This window comes from Carica papaya, chromosome 6, assembly GCF_054855325.1.
Source record: "Carica papaya isolate Zhongbai chromosome 6, ASM5485532v1, whole genome shotgun sequence".
Classification (NCBI taxonomy): domain Eukaryota; kingdom Viridiplantae; phylum Streptophyta; class Magnoliopsida; order Brassicales; family Caricaceae; genus Carica; species Carica papaya.
In genome coordinates, this window is record NC_142314.1 from 35207943 (window position 1) to 35225346 (window position 17404).

General features: G+C 34.2%; 1 protein-coding gene across 3 annotated transcripts; it reads left to right on the forward strand.

Annotated features, from left to right (window-relative positions):
* Window positions 1-1971: 1971 nt before the first annotated feature.
* On the forward strand, window positions 1972-16222 carry LOC110825984 (serine/threonine protein phosphatase 2A regulatory subunit B''beta). 3 transcript variants are annotated; one of them, XM_088221873.1, is made up of 15 exons: window positions 1972-2111; window positions 2199-2292; window positions 2409-2606; window positions 8597-8839; window positions 8959-9064; window positions 9144-9243; window positions 10050-10155; window positions 10647-10737; window positions 12253-12394; window positions 12600-12747; window positions 12913-13022; window positions 13126-13282; window positions 14407-14532; window positions 14645-14795; window positions 15537-16222. In XM_088221873.1, the coding sequence occupies exons 3-14, from the start codon at window positions 2451-2453 to the stop codon at window positions 14783-14785; spliced, it is 1626 nt and encodes a 541-aa protein (XP_088077999.1). In that variant the 5' UTR covers window positions 1972-2111; window positions 2199-2292; window positions 2409-2450; the 3' UTR covers window positions 14786-14795; window positions 15537-16222. The 3 variants fall into 3 exon arrangements, 2 of the variants coding, with proteins under 2 accessions (XP_088077999.1, XP_088077998.1); XR_015821308.1 differs by having other exon boundaries at window positions 1999-2606; window positions 15537-15714; window positions 15830-16222; XM_088221872.1 differs by having other exon boundaries at window positions 1999-2292.
* The last annotated feature ends 1182 nt before the right edge of the window (window positions 16223-17404 follow it).

Consider the following 17404-nt stretch of genomic DNA (forward strand, 5'->3'; position numbering starts at 1 on the left):
AACACATATACCATTCACATTTATACATGATGACCAAATGGAGCCCAACTCGAGCATGCACCACGCAACCTCGTGGAAACAAAAATTGATTTTTAGATCAACTCTCGCTGAATAATCTATTAATTTAGTCTCTCTCTCAACGGCTGAAGATGATGAAGAGGACGAGGGCCACGATGAGTTTTGTCCAACAATTTACTTAACTGCATAAGAAAAAAGTAAATTTGCGAAAAAATTTAGGGTATAACATATGTGATTAAACATTTAGGTAAGAAAAAATAAAATTGTAAAAACGTCGGAGTATAATACTTTATAATTAAACTTTTAGGTAAGAAAATTAATTTCAAATATATATTGAGCTGTTCTTAAAGCAACAGTAAAGTAAATCAGATATGATTTAAGTTATCAATATTAGAAACAATATTTTTTTAGCAAGGCTCATGAAGGAAATTGATTATGAGTTTGCTTTAACAAGGGGACCATGGATGATATTGGGGCACGATATTATAGTAAGATAAATAGTATCATAACTTTATACTGCTGCAATTAATAAGGTGACAGTTTAACTTCAGTTTTTAAGTCTGTTAATTTAATATTTCAATGTATAGTTATTAAAAAAAATAATAATAAGCATGCACTCGAACAAAAATCCTTTATACATATACCACTTTAATTACTATATGCACGATTGACAATAATTTTTTTGAATCTAATATGTTTACCTACTATTTTTTAAATTTTATTTACGTTAAGAAACCATTTGAATTTAATATGAAAGATTACATATCATTTATCTTTTTTTTTTTGTAGTATATGTAGTCGTGAAGTTCCAGAATGTCCATCAACCAGAACTTATGCTATTGCATGACCGAATAGCAAGTTATAGATTCAAGTACGAGATCATGATAAAAAGAGAAAGATCAGTATGGTCCCTGGATGTTTGTCCAAAAAATTAAATGAGGATCTAACTGATAAAGAATTACTAAAAGTAATGAATAAAAGTTAGAAATTACTTATAACATCTTAAAAAAAAATACTACTTTTAAAAGGAAGTTGGTGATCGAAATAAACTTCAATTGTTGGTATTAAAAATAGTCATTGGTATTAGTTATCTCATTTATTTATATTATATTAGAATTAAATTAGTAATGTTTTAAAATATTTAAAATTATATTTTCATTTTAATTTTGTGTAAATATTATTATTAATTATAGTTATTTTTATTAGTTATTAATCAAATAGTGAATGAGCTTATACTTTTTGTATATCAAATCAAATGAGTTAATATATTTAATTAATCTTTAGAACAATAAAAAAATTAAAATATTTTTTCAAACTCTTTTTTTGGAATTAACTAAATATATTCGGAGTAAAACTAAAATATTTATAAAATTTATTATTAGTTAATAATACCATGATTGAAATATTTTTTAATTTTCTTTAATAAAATTTAATATTTTTCTAAAAATATTAATCTATTAATGTATGAATTGTTTAGTGTTCCTCGAACACAAAAATTTCAAATAATATTAGCATAAATTAATATTAATTAATTCATAAATTAAATGAAATATTATTTAATTAAGTAAAATATTCTTTTTATTAGACGTGAAAATTTTAAAATAAGTTTACCGTTAGGGTGACAAACTATTTGCTTTGGTCTACATCGTATGAATTCAAACTACGTCTATAATTATTAGCCTAATACGAACAAAATTTCAATTGTTTTAGTTTAGTAAATCATAATTATTGCATCAAAATTAAATTGAATTTGTTTGAACTTTTATTTAAATTGGATTAAGTTTATATTTAAAATTACATTATAAAAAATTACAATTATATATATATATTATATGCTTTCAAGAGTACTACGCGTGATCGCGCACGTGACAGAAACCGTGTAATATTCGTCGCTTTAACCCACATGGACACGTGTCTCTCTCCTCTGTTAACCATTTTCAGGTGTTTATTTATTTTCCAGGAAAATAAAAAGAAAGGAAAAATAAAAGCTACATATCTCTCTTCTCTCTCTCTCTCTCTCTCTCTCTCTCTACTCAATCCTCTGCATTTTCGTAGCTAATCTCCTCTTGAATCGCATCGTTTTCTCCAACAAGGTTTTCTCTCACTTCCCCTCATTTTCTTTCATTTTCTTTCTTACTTCCGATCTCTCTAATCACTTCTACCTCTCTCTGTCTTCATAGAAGGAAGAGAAAGAAAAATGAAAACGAAGAACGAGTTTCTTTTTTAATTTCGTGAAGATCTAGGGTTACTTGTGTTCCTAGACCTCCGAATCTGGTATTTTTAATCACATTCATCGAGTTTCAAATAAAGTTTGAGTAATTCTTTCTATATATAGATCAAAAGAATTGGAGGAGTTGGTTCTTTTGAGCGTCGATTTTTTTGGCATCTAGGGTTTGGCTGATCTGCTTGAGATTATTGATTTGGTTATGTGAATGAGCATGGATACTCTTTTTGTGGGAGATATGGCGTGTTTGGACGCGGATTTGTTGCAGCTACCGGAGATGTCTCCTCTGGCTTTGAAATCAAATCCTGATTTCGCGCAGAAGCTATTCGAGCAGTGGCTTTCGCTTCCTGAAGCTAACCGGATGGTACTTCCTTTACATTTTGTTCAATTTGAATGATCGTGTTTGCTTGCTCCGTTACTGAGGTTGCATTTGATTTTTGGGGGGTTATTTGGTTATGTGATATTGTTTCTTACTATGATGTGTGTTCACTTCTATGGTGTTTTACTTAATTGCGCTCTTTTTTCCTATTCGTTTATGTTTTGAGGCAGCTGAAGCAAGTGAAAAAAATTTCACGTGTATGCAATTAGAAATTTCTTTTGTGGAAATAAGAACATGCAGCAGAATTTGACTTGAATTTTTTTCATGTCAACTGTAGTTCTACATACTTACATGGAAGTTGCATGGTTCGGTTTCTGAAGAATGTGGAAAGTAAGGTATCAGCTAAGAAACAGCTGATCCTATAGAGAGAGAGAGAGAGAGAGCCACAAACTAGATTTTGTTGTTCAGTTTTGAAAGATTTTAGAAGACATGTATGGTTATAGAATCATCATTCACGAGCTAGTAGCTGAGTGCTACCTTAATTGTTACACAGTAATATCTTTTGAAAACAATTGTTCCACAGTATTAATTTTTCACTGGACGCTGAGCCCTGATATTGCGGCTGCTGGAGAACTAGAATGAAGTTCTGATGCTGGGTTACAGTCTGAAATGTTGATTGCATTGTGGTTGAACTGGAAATTTTTACTGTTGTGACATGTCGTGTGTGCCACGACAATCGTTTAGGCAGATAACAACTGGATATAAGAGGTAGATTACGGCTACTAGCACATATAGCTTGTATATGGCTTCTTCTTCTTGCATTCAACTAAGTAACAAGCTGGAGCATAACTGGTGGTCACAATTTGCTAAAAGTGGTGGTGCATGGATATATGTTAGAGGAGGTTGAAGAAGAACATTTTCCAAGTTGGATAATAGGTTGTATTATGCCTTTCATCTTTCGAATTTGCTTGTACGGAAGATCTTAGTGGAATCATTCTTAAGTAGTTGTAGAAAGACTTTACCGTGTAAGTACCTTTAGCTCTTAGGTTCCAAATTGGTTGATCATTGCTCTCATTCAGTAAACTGTGGATATAGAGTTGAGAAGGGACTCGTACTCATTAACTTCTCAGTCATTAAGGTTTCTCATCAACTCCACTTGCCATTCCGGAGCTCCCTCGATGAATCTAAAGGACTCACTAACTGCGATACCTTTGTTTCTACAACATCAAAAATCTGAAGGGATTGCTCTTTAAGTGCTCCATCCCTAAACCAAGGATTAGTGCAGAAACTGATTCTTCTCCCATTGCCAACCCTCCATTTGACGCATCCTGAAATTTATCCCTTCCTATACAAATTGTCTTTCACAATTCTTTCCCATGCGTTCTTGACAAATTTCTGGTATACCATCCTCATAGCCACCGTACCTAATTTGCCTCGATTACCCTTCTCCGAAGAGTGTCATTTCTTTCATAGACCGCCAAAGCCACTTCTCTGGAGTACCTTGTTCATATCTGCGAGCAATCACAATCGCAAACCACCCTGATGCAACGATTTTTTAATATAATCCCACCCACTGGATGATATTTCATTCTATCTTTTGAGTCACACCATAAGAATCTGCATTGAATGTATTCCATCTTCTGACTCACACCATAAGAATCTGCATTGAATGTATTCCAGTCTCTTCGCCACACTCACAGTGATTATCAAGAGAGACATGAGTAAATGGGGAGGTTAGCCAACATGCTTTTGATTAAAGTAAGCCTCCCTCCCTTAGACAATAGATTTTTCTTCGAACATGCTAAGCTCCTCTCAAACTTTGCTATGATCGTGTCCCAAGTTCTCACTTCTTCATAATTAGCTCCTAAGGGCAATCCCAAATACTTGATTGGCAATTCCACCCTTTTGCAGAATAAGGCATTTGCCAATCTGATAATCTGTGGTCTAAGAGAAGAATCCTAAAGTTATTTGTTGTTGTGCTTGATTTATGTTTCTCTCATGGGTTTTGACAGTTTATGCAAGAGAAGAAAACAATGTGGAGGAAAATCATTGCTATCAAGTATTGTTGGAGGCTAGTGGATGGTGCTTCAAGAAGAGAGAGGTATTTGTGGCATCAGACTGGTAGGTGGATGCTAGAGATTGGAGGTAGTAGGCTCACTGGAGAAAATGGTAATGTGATTAGTTCTTGGCATTTAATTGATTGAGGGACGTGCTCATGAGGCTTGTCTTGAGTATTTTTACCATTGCCATGTAGACGAAGGTTTGGATTGTTCTATGGTGTATGATGACAAAATTATAAAGAAAGGTCTCTATTTAGGAAGTTAGTATTGGATATTTTCCTCTCCAACTAGAAACTTTTTGAATTTATCTTTTTATGGTGGAAGTTAATTAAGTACTGCCAATTTAGTCTCCCACCTTTATTTAAATTATTTTCATTCTAGATTGTTTCCCTTGGTAGTAAATTTGGTAAATGAAGATAGATCCTCACTTTCTTTTTTCCTTTGGAGGCAGTTAGGAGAGATGACTTTGGACAACCTTATATGAATAGGAATTGCAATGCCTGTTTGCTTTGTATGTAAGGAGTGTAGTTCTCATTCTTTGATTATTATCTTTTTTGGTGCATTCAGACTAGTTGGATTTTCCCCTATCTTTCCTTTTTAGTTTCTCTCATCCCTCTATTTTTGGGTTACGCGGACGGAGAGGAATGAAAGAACTTTCGAGAATTTTACCTTTTATTTTGCTCCTATTAAAGATAAGTTGGTTAAGACCCTTTGGATTTTGATTAATTGCATCCCAATCAAGATGAGTTGGATCTTTTAAAATATATGTAAACTTGAGAAGTATGTAACTTTGATCTTTTCCTCCCAGTGACACTGGTAGGAGGAAAGAGGTCAAGGTTTTATGGTGCAGGGCAATTGTTTTTGGTTTTATGGGTTATTTTGTTGTATAGAAATACTCAGGTTTTTAGAGATCTTGTCTATCACTTTTTCTTTTTTTTTCGGTAAGGTGTTGGTTTTGGTGTCTCTTTTGACTAAGATGCATAGTCTTTTTTTTGGATAGACAAAGAAGTTTTATTGTGAAAAAGAGGGAGCAAATTCAAAGAGGAGAAGGTGTCCTCCTAATTGTATCAATAAAGAAAAGAGAAAAGATCAACACAACATAAAATAAAGTATATTATGAGATAATGAGGAAAGATGATAGTCTCCCAATTCCAGTAGAGATTAGAAATTGCTATTGCAGAGAAATATCCATGTGGCTTTGCCCATAAGGTTGCCAAGAAATTCATTCTCTCAGTAGCTCATGAGAAGTGTGTGTTTATCATTGACGATTCCTCCACTCCTTGCAAGCCATAATGTTTATAAACGGGTGAAGATGGCCTCTCTCCTCAATAGTTTTGCTTCCTTCCTTATCCCATCGCCTTTTATATACGTATAGGACAATTGTAGCATGGGCTTTCTGAAACGCTTTAGCAATTTGAAACTAGCTTAACAGATGGTTTGATAAGATGTATGAAGAAAAACTTGAATGCGTATATTTAATGGTTCCAAAAACTAGGTTTTAGTGTTTGATTGGGATGATAGGTGAACCAGATTCAATAATCCCAATAGATTTTGCAATTAAAGGGTCTTCCTATCCGAAAGGTTATAGGTGAAAATGGAAGTTCTAGGCCATGATCCCTCACTGATGGAAATGAATTGTGAGATGGGGTATTATTGCTTCATGAAAGGTTAAACAAGTGAAGGAATTGAGAGGATAAAGCTTGATCTCCCATCTAGGTGTCTTTACAAAAGTTACTCTAATAAATTAATAAATTATTATTAATTTATTAATCCAATTAACTAATTAAAATCATTATTTTGAACTAACTTTTAAGGTATTCAAACGCGATCTAACTATTTTAACTTTTTCGATTAGAATATAGAAGGAAACTTGATGTTTCAAACAAATAAAAAAAATCATGAATCAAATTATAACAAAAAAAATTAGGAACCGATTGTTTTTTTTTTTGAAATAAAAAGAAATATTATAACAATGGTACCAAGGGGGGTACCACCCATTTTACATCATTTACATCTCAATCAATTGATCTAACACCAATCCAAATTACTCAATCTTTTGTATCATGTCCCAAGAACGAAAAACTAAAAGTATAAAACCATCTATTCTTAATGATGTTAAAGTCATTCTCAATCCTGTTAAAAGCTCTAGAATTCTCTCTTTCCGCACAGCCCACATTAACGATAATGGAATGAGCATTAAATGTTTTTTCTTCTTACACAATCTAGCCCATGCCCACAATTTGTCCTTAATCGTTCCTGCTATAACCCATTTGATTCCCATCAATCCATAAATGGATGTCCATAAATCATAAACCATCGGACACCACAATAAAAGGTGGTTGCAAGATTCAGCGTTGCATTTGCACAAGTAACATCTATTAACCATGCATATTCCCGTCCTCATGAGCATTCCTATAGTCAGTATACTTCCTCTACAAGCTTCCCAAGCTAAAAAAGCCATTATTGGCGGCGCTTTGGTCTTCCGAACATGCTTGAATGGAAAATCAGAATCTGCATTCACCATCCCTCTCTCAAGATGTCGATATAGGGATTTTACAGAAAATAATCCATATTTTTCCAGCATCCATTGTTTACATCTCAATCAATTGATCTAACACCATCCCAAATTCCTCTAAATACTTTATATCATGTCCCAAGAACAAAAAACCAAAAGTATGAAACCTCTAAATTAGGCACCAATTGTTACAAGTACCAAATTTTAGAAATTAATAGTCATTTGTCCTTAAATCTTTTGCCAAAACTTAGTACATATATATATATTTTGAAATAAAAGTGTGAGAATTATATTGACAAGGTATCAAAAGGGGATACCACCAATGTACAAAAGATTTACATATATATAATGGGGTTCAAATATATATATATATATTTAATTTTTTATTATATATAATTTTTTTTAATTGTTTTGGTCTAGACCGGGATCAGACTGTGATTGGACCTGAATGGCCGGTTCTTCCAGTCCTAAGACTCCAGGACCGAGGACCGGACCATACTTTATTCTGTTTGGTCTAGTCTGGACAGAGCAACCAGTTCTACTCTAGTTTTCTGGTCTGGACCGGACTGTGCACAGCCCATTCCCGTGGATACTGTTATGTTGAGACATGGATCGTCCTGCTATGGATGTGCCCTTTTCTTGGCTCCTCTTAGTTTAATGGAAATATATTGCTTTAGATTTGAATTTGTAATAAATGCCTTCGATGATGAGTAACTTTGAAGGTGAATAGTACTAAAGTTTCTTAAAGGAGCTACTTTATGCATTATTTTCATGTTGCGATGGTTAGGTATATCCGTGGTCATCCAATATTGAGCAATTAAATGACTTATCAGTCTATAACAGAACTTAACATTATTTCAAAGAAAAAAAAAAACAGAACTTAACACAAAAGTTTGGCCTCTTAATTGTGTGAAGTGTAATGCATTTGTAATTTTGGTGGCGGCGGCGTTTGATTGAAAATATTGGTTGAATGTGCATATGGCTAGCTTCTCATTTACTTTTTGATTTCCATATGAAGAATTCATGAGGGACCGACCTGCAGTTTCCATGTGATGCCATGCGAAGTTCTTTGCTGATTTATTGTACTAAGGAGGTGCACAAAATAAATATATCTAATATGTGATTTGTTCTTCATATTTTTGACTCAGGAGATATTTTCATTTATAACAATGTAATCAAAATACAAAATCTATTTTTTACATACAAATGATGTTATAAGCTGTATATGAAATTTTTTTTAATGCAAGCTATGACCAAACTATGATTTCATAACCTTGACCACCATTGTTGAACTTGGAAATTTGACTTTTTAAAAGGGGGATTTGCTGTATGTATCTCGACTTATGTTGTCTTATTTTGTTTTCCTGGATACGATATATTACATGATATTATTGTTTGGTATTCCTCTTTGAATCAAGGATTGCAGATGAGGTCATTTCTTAATTCTTATATTTTGTTAGGTTACATCATTGCTTAATGATGCAAAGGCTGGCCTTCCCTTGAATGCTCCCGGAGGCTCTTCTAGTACAAATACGGCCACAAGCCATTCATTACCTTCTATGTTTCCTGCTGGCAGTGCCCCTCCACTTTCACCCAGGAGTACATCTGGTTCCCCTCGTATAACCAAACAGAGGGCTGGTCCTTCTAATTTAGGTTCTCCATTGAAAGTGGTTAGTGAACCTGTTAAAGAGTTGATACCTCAGGTTGGATGCTTTTTTATACTAAGCTGCTATCTTCTATTTTCCGGTTGCTGTCTAGCTTCTAGTTTATTTTCCTTGGAAAAGTAGTTGGTAATGCCATTGTGTAAATTGAAATCTTGCAGTTCTACTTTCAAAATGGTCGCCCGCCTCCAAATGAACTAAAAGACCGATGTCTATATCAAATCAATCAATTTTTCTATGGCCACCCAGATGGACTGCAGATACATGGTTAGATGCTATAAACATCAGCCTGGTTAGTGCTTCTTAGGCTAATATGTTAATTCTATTTTTGTTCTTTTTATTTCAGAATTCAAATTAGTTACTAAAGAAATATGCAAGCTGCCATCCTTCTTCTCCACAGTTCTTTTCAGAAAGATTGATGTTAATAATACAGGCTTTATAACGAGGTATGGCTTCTTTTTGAAGTGATTCCACTTGGTGGCATATGTAGGGTAATTGCTCTTTTTATTTTTTGTTCCTTTATTTTCCTGATCTTTCAGCTCAACTGTCTGAATTACCCCTGGTTTCTCCTTTCTCCTCTTTCCCCTTCAGATTTTGATATATATTCTTTGGAAGGAAAAGAGCCTTTACCAGTAAGGCGTTACTTTACATAAAAAGGTTGGAAAAGTATTTATAAACTTCCCTAACTTACCTCCTTCAAAGGGAGGATGACCTTTGAACAAAGGAGACAATGCCTGAACTTTATACATGAGCTCTGTTCGGGATTTGGATCTTGAAGTTGATTACATAAGTGTATATACAAGTCTGAAGAATGCAGATGACTACACCAGGATTAGGAAATTCATGAAATAACTGGGTGACTTTTTTTAGAACATTAATGGATAATATTTCAAAATTGAATGTTCGTTCTATTCTAGTACCTATTAAGGATATGAAGAAGAGAAATCTGGTGGTATACAGTACATTAGTGGTTGGTTGGATCCACTTAGGAAAGCATATGTGAAGGACAAGATCTGTTCATGCTCTCTGAAGAGTCTTCCTCCCTTATCAGAGTGCTAGGTGTCACAAAGATGGATTTCTATTTTTTATGCATAAGAATCAGCACTAAAGAAGGAGAAATGCACTTTTTCCTGTGAAGATCGATATGAGATTGTCCTTTTTGCTTATTTCAAAAAAAAAAAAAAAGAAAAGAAAAGAGAATGTCCTTTTTGCAGTATGGTTGTTCTTAGATTTTCTTTTGATCTATTTTCAGAGATGCATTTGTTGACTATTGGATCAATGGAAATATGTTGACGGTGGACATGGCAACCCAAATATTTTCAATATTGAAGCAACCTGAACTCAAATACCTTCTCCAGGTGCTTTTCTGTTTTGCTGCATATTTACTCTGCATTTTAACTTTTTATTTTATTTGAATAGAAATCTAGAAAGCAGTTGCAATTGTTTTTTTTTTCTTCTTCTCTCTCTCTCTCTCTCTCTCGCTCTCTCTCTCTCTCTCTCCTGTTTGCAATTGAAGGTTTTTGCAACTTCTTTGTAAGTGCATGACTTGCTTATAGTTTGAAAATTTGTAATTAAACTTTTTTGTTTACTGAATTTTTATTCATGATACTTAACTTGCAACAACTGAATACATATTGGAGAAGATTAGAGAGATTTTTAGTAGAAAACTAAATATAAATCAGTTCTATTAAAGGAAAAAAACTTCCAGTTATAGAAGTTGACTATGATTCTATTTTATAGAGAGATTTCTATGAAGATACCAATTTGTATAGGAATTGGATTTCTGTAAAAAGTTGGATTCCTACATGGTCATTCTATCTTTTTAGATTGTTTATCTTTTTCTTCACAGGATGATTTTAAACCCATTCTTCGTGAGCTCTTGGCAACTCATCCTGGTTTGGAGTTCTTGCAGAGCACACCTGAGTTTCAGGAAAGATATGGTAGGTTAAATTTCTTCCTTTGATGTGATTTTGTACTTCTTTGATTTATTTATTTTAAATCATTTTTCCCCTTTAATGTTTTTGCCATTGGAATTTTGATAGTTAGTCACCTAATTGCTTTGGTATAAATAAGGAAATAAATGGACCTCATTGAAATGCTACCTGTATAGCCGTAAGTACAGAAAGAACCACCAACTTTCTTTTTATAAATATAAAGTATGTGCTGCAAATTGAGATAATACTATCAGGAAATGGTGTTATTTTTGACAGAAAAACAAGCAATACTCTATACTAGGCACCAATTGCAAATATAGATATTTACAAATTTGTTATTGCTCTTCATCAAGAGGGTGCTATTGAACATATTGCTTCCTTTTGCCCAATTGCAGTTGTATAAAAAAATTGAGCTATTTTCTTTTGTAATGGGTGGTACCCCCTGTTTTCTTGGTACCATGTTAATATATATTCGTTACATTTTTTATTTAAAAAAAAAATGGGTTATTTTGCAGAAAGAAGTTGATTGGATAATTAGGTCACTCTACCTTTTGCTAAAGTTTTCAACCCATTTAAATTCTTGGTGTGTTTTTTTATTTCTATAGCACTTTGTAAATGATTACTTGTTAAAAGCTCCTAAACAAGTAACGTCATTTTTGGTTAAAGATGTGAAACTCTGAAGAAAGGATATGGAGCAAAAGGTAGTGGAAATAGAGAACATAGTAGGTCAATGTGAGATGTCTGGAGAACCTTTGTTAACCCAGTAAAAAAGTCCAATTCAACATCATTGATGGTGTATAATCCTTGTTGTTTACATTGCTAAGTATAATTCTTTCTTTAGGCTTTCCACTTACTTGGCCTTAACAAGGAAGTAGAAATGGAGAACTTATTAGGTCCAGAAGAGATGTGTTGAGAGATTAGCGGGTTTGGTTATATCTAAGCCTGGTATCTTAGGTCCAATGAACCATCATTGAGGGTGGTATTATCAATAATAAATTGCCATGTACTTCCTTCTGAGCCCCCATGCTGCTAACATACAACTCTTTCATTAGCCCTTTTGCATTAACTTGCTCTTAAGGTTATATGGTGCTATCAATAGAATGTGAGGTAACTCGTGTGTTACTTGTCCATGTTGATTTTGTAGCTTATGATGTGTGTTCTTTTTACACGGAAAATTTTCCCCATAAAAGTGGCAGGAGAGATGAAGTTATATTACTCTGGTGGTTTGTCAAATAAAATTGGTAAGAGACATTTGGAAACAATTTAGTGTAAGGGGTTGCAGGTCACAGAAGTGTCCTATGAATATCCATTCTAATGTAGCACTGCCGCAATTTAATAATTTGCATAGTTGGTTTAATAGAACTGTTCCACAAAGCTAACCAATCTAGCCTAGATCACAATGAGCATCTTTTGGGCTTTGAGATATTCTAAATCTGGATTCTTTTATTTCCTTGATTCTATTAAAGATTCTGTTTGTCTTATGACGGCTTTCTAACTGAAATATTTATTCTGATGGACCAGCTGAAACTGTAATATATAGAATATATTACTATATAAATAGATCTGGGAATGGTCATATTACCTTCAGGGAGCTGAAACGCGGAAACCTTATTGATGCAATGCAACATGCTGATGAAGAAGAAGATATCAACAAAGTGTTGAGGTAGAGACTGGCTTGGATTCTGCTTGTAAAAGAGACCAGTTGACTGTCCAAGTTGTGTGTAGTAGTAAATTCAAAATGCATTTATTACGAGATCTTAGATGATCTGGAATTTCATTTATAGTTGTATTCTTTTGCACGTGATGTATGTACCTGGTATCCAATTATTAACATGTTGACCTTTTTTCTCTTCCTATCATCTGTACAGGTACTTTTCATATGAACACTTTTATGTTATATACTGCAAGTTTTGGGAACTGGACACGGATCATGATTTCTTGATCGACAAAGAGAACCTTATCAGATATGGTAACCATGCACTTACCTACCGAATTGTGGATAGAATCTTCTCTCAGGTATTGTTAGTTGGATCGTACATTTGTTCTTACGCCAACTTACCTGCTACATAACATGTCTATATTGTTGAGTATTTAGTGTTGGAGTTCTCCTCCCGTCTCTTCTTTTTTTTTTTGCTTATGTAATGTTTAATCTAAATGTTTCTATGCTTTAATATCACTCAGATTCCTAGAAAGTTCACTAGTAAGGTTGAGGGAAAGATGGGCTATGAAGATTTTGTCTACTTTATACTGGCAGAGGAGGACAAGTCGTCCGAGCCTAGTCTGGAATATTGGTAAGATATTTTTATGGACATCATATCTGTCAAATTCTCAAGGGAAAATGGGGTACTTGCTACTCTTTGCAGAATATTCGTGATGTTGCAATGTTTTTATTAGGTTCAAGTGCATTGATTTGGACGGAAATGGAATCATCACACGAAATGAGATGCAATTCTTTTATGAGGAGCAGTTGCACCGGATGGAATGCATGGCACAAGAGCCTGTGCTTTTTGAGGATATTCTGTGCCAGATAATCGACATGATTGGGCCTTTGGTGTGTCTTTCACCTTTTATCACTGTTTTAACTATTTCCTGATTAATTAAGATGTATGTAGGTTCATGCAATGACAATTTGCCTTTTGACAGCCTTATGTTATTTCGTGTTCCATACCAAGTTCCAATTTTTATTTTAATTTTTTTGAAAAAAAAAGTGTAAATTGTATTACTATAGGCACCAATGAGGTGCAACCCATATACAACAATTTACAACTCAGCCGCTATGAAGCAAAAATTTCTAAAAGCCTCCATGACCACTAGTGACCAACCCATCAACAAAAGCTCTAGGGTCCTAAACCATCTATTCTTTAGGATATCAAAATCTTTAGAATCATCAACACCATTAAAAGCCCCTCCTGTTCGTTTCCTTCCATACCATCCACAAAATGGTAAGTGAATAATATCAGCAAATAAACACATACTTCTCAGAAACCCCCACGCCCACAACTCTTCTCTGACCGACCCTGCCATTACTCAAGTACTCCCTAATGTCCTATACACCAACATGCAGAGCTCAAAAACAGTGGGACACCATGACATACGGATGGTTACGGCTCTCCTCTGCCTTCAGGCACATAAAACACGTATTCACCAACGCCTGCCCTCTCCTTCTTAATTTACCAATGGTAAGAATGCATTCTCTAGTAGCCTCCCAAGCAAAAAAAGACACCCTAGGAGGGATTTTGACTTTCCGTATCTGCTTGTGGGAAACAACCCAGCGTCATCAGCTCTCATGACCAGCCACCATTACCGTGATTTTATCATGAAAGAACCGTTCTTAGTAAGCATCCATGTCGGTCTGTCATTTTCATCATTATTTTGATCTTAGCTTGATGGATTCCCCAGCCACTTTTCACTTTCAATGGGGTATTTCCATCTTCTGCACTATAGGTTGCTGATGGAAGTGTCCCCAGAATAGGTTTACTGGAACCATGGAATGAATTCTTTGTACGTTTTCCTTTAAGTTGTAGTATCCATATGCTTTAACTAATTGCTTGGCATGGCTCAAACCTTTAGTAATGTCTGATCCTTGGTTTCCAAGAAGATGCTTCCCTGGCCCTTGGAAAAATTCATTTTAAGGCACCATTGCCTGTTTCTGAAATTGGTGTTTTTCCTTTGCAGAATGAGAATTATGTTACTCTCCGTGACCTGAAAGGTTCAAAACTTTCAGGAAGCATTTTCAATATCCTTTTCAATCTGAATAAGTTTATGGCCTTTGAAACTCGTGATCCGTTTCTCATTCGTCAGGTACATGTAATTCATCTTTTATTATGTTTGATGATTCCTTTGGTGAAACTGTTTCAGCAGTCTTCTGGTGTACAGGATTTTGTGTTAACATTTGCATGTTGAATGAAAACAGGAGCGTGAGAATCCTACATTGACAGAGTGGGATCGTTTTGCTCATAGAGAATATATCAGGCTCTCAATGGAAGAAGACGTTGAAGATGCATCTAATGGAAGTGCAGAAGTATGGGATGAATCACTTGAGGCTCCTTTCTAAGCTCAACTGGGTAAGCTGTTCTGGGTTATGTTTGGCATCCATATCTTGCTTGTCTATTGAAATGTATAAATTAGTGATTGGTCAATCCAATTTGCAATGGCTGGATGGGTCGAGAAGACAATAGATTTTAAAGATAATTGAAAAGTTTTGAAATACTATGGCATTTACTTTCTTTACTTAACAGTAGACTAGACCTGCCTGGTGCTTTTTTACTTACTGATTTTCATGTCAGTATGTAGATATCCTTTCTATATATATATATTTTTTTAAAAGCCCAGATTTTCGATATCCACTAAAATTACTTGAGAACTCTTCTTCTAGCCTCTGAGTGCTGTTTGATAGGATGGGCAGATTGTGAAGGCAATATTTTTAAGATTACTCTCTTTAGATAAGTAGATAGAAAGGCAATGGATTGGTATGGAATCCCTTGAATAAGTAGATAGTAATGGATTGGTATGGAATCCCTTGAATAAGTAGATAGTATCAAGGAAAATGATAACATGGCCACCAACATCCTTGGCCCTCCATAGAGCAGCGGAGTGTGTCTGCTCCATGAAAGATTCATGGGCTCTTGGTCTAAACTCCGTAGTCATTGTTTGTGTTTGTTTGTATCTAATCCGTTTTGACTGTTAGAGTGGTTTAGGAAAACTTGAAAGAGGAGAGCAGGTAATACTGACCTAATAGGAAGTTGTTAAAGTTTTTTTGCTAACTATTTCTTGATTATTTATTTTAGGTTTAACTTTCGATGCAGGTGCCTAAAGTTAAGTTCCAGTCAGATTTTCTATACTGGGCACCAGGCAGAGAAATGATGAGAGTTCTAAGAGGCAGTCCTTGATTGGACTGTCCAGACAAAGACAGACAACAGAGACACACACAAATACAGACACCTCTGACCTTTATGGGAGAGAAAGTACGAGCTTGGCCTTCAGGTATATGACTTTACCAGCTGGAAGAATATGTATTTAGGCCTCTGTGTCATGGCTTGGCAATATAGAAAAGAACACAATGAGGAAGCCCTGCTTAATCTTACTGAACTTCATGCAGAAGGGGGAGAAGGGAGGGGATATCTTCCGAGGTGATTAAAGAAATCCGGGTTAAAAGGTGCCTTAAGGACATATACATTTTTTATTTTTCAATTTGTAAGATATCATTTATTTTATCCCCTTTTTTGGGTATCTCTTGACATAGTTGGTTCTTCCAGTGCTTCTGTATGGTCCTGTTTCTGTGCCAGGTGGGCATGCTTCTTTCTTGTTTATTTTTGAAATTTTGTTCTGGATTGATCATTCAGTACTTCATTTCCTAGGTTTATAATTTTAGTTTTTGGCTAGGTATTGTATTGGTTTAGCGAACACTGAGGTGGGAAATAGTGTCTTTGAAAATTGTGAATTTCTATTGTCTATTTATTTTGAATCGAAGTGTTGGGAGTTGCTTATTGCATCCATTTCCTTGGAAGGATATATGATAAAAAGAATGGTTCAGTGCAGTGACTATTTTTCATAGGGTTGTTCTAGTAAGCAACAGTTTTGTTTCTCATAAGCTGTCTTTGATGGTGATGATGGAGATCGTTAGATGCTCGTCACGTTCACCGACTCAAAGAGTATTGTTATTATCTGTGTGTGTTTTCGAGACATTCCTTTATAGATAAAATAGCTCGGGATATGTAGTTTTTCAGTTAAGGAGAGATGATGATGATGATGATGCGCTTATTAGTTTTTTTTTTTTTTCTAAGTAAGACCGTCTCCCCCCCCAAGGCTTTTATTTGTTTAGTCCTTATCGTCTTCATGGAGTCTGCAATTAGAACTAGACTAATCATATTAATTTAACGCAGTGGGTCAGAGTAATCACAATGACTTGTAATTAATTCACTCTCCAACCATGTCGTATACTAATATATTTATGGTGGTTTATGGTTGTATTAGATATGTGGCGTAAAAAACGTGAGAAATATGAAGTTATATCTATCACCTAACACTGAAGTGAGCAGCGGGTGGTGATGTAGTAGGCAGCATCGACTTAAAATATTTCCGTTCCTGAAACCAAGGATCTTATCACCTGGATTGTGAGTTGGTTTTGCTAAATTGGCTTAGGAGTTTCTCTACTTAAAATTGTTCAAAAAAAAAAAAAAAATATATATATATATATTTTAATATGTATCTTAGCTTGCAAATTCTGAGAAATAAATCAACTTGCTTTTTTTTTTTAAAGAGAATTTGTATTTTTCACTATGTTTGAGGTTATATTTGAAACAAACAAACTTAGCTTGTGAGATTTACTTGAAAATTTTAATAATTATTTCAAAAGATGCAAATTCTTTTTTATTTTATATAAAATAACAATAAAATAAAAAATTTCCTACGGAGGATTAGAAATAATATTGTTAAAATTACAGAATTCAATACTACATAATGTGGGAGGGGATTTATCTATAAGTTTTTAGACTGACTTCAACTATAAATAATGGTACTATGTTTAAAACAATAATGTGATTTAAATTTTATATTATTTAATTAAATTTGGGACTGCTTAATATAATCTAAAATTTTATATAATTTTTTTAATTAATATAAATTTACATATTACCCATTAAATAATTATGAGATGAAATTTTTATTATTTTAT

Excerpts from the sequence above, each read along its gene's own strand:
- LOC110825984 (XM_088221873.1), top strand. The coding sequence starts at position 2,451 with ATGAGCATGGATACTCTTTTTGTGGGAGATATGGCGTGTTTGGACGCG. Across the intron at positions 8,840-8,958 it reads TTAAAGAGTTGATACCTCAG|TTCTACTTTCAAAATGGTCG; the intron begins GTTGGATGCTTT and ends GAAATCTTGCAG. Across the intron at positions 13,023-13,125 it reads GAGCCTAGTCTGGAATATTG|GTTCAAGTGCATTGATTTGG; the intron begins GTAAGATATTTT and ends TGTTTTTATTAG.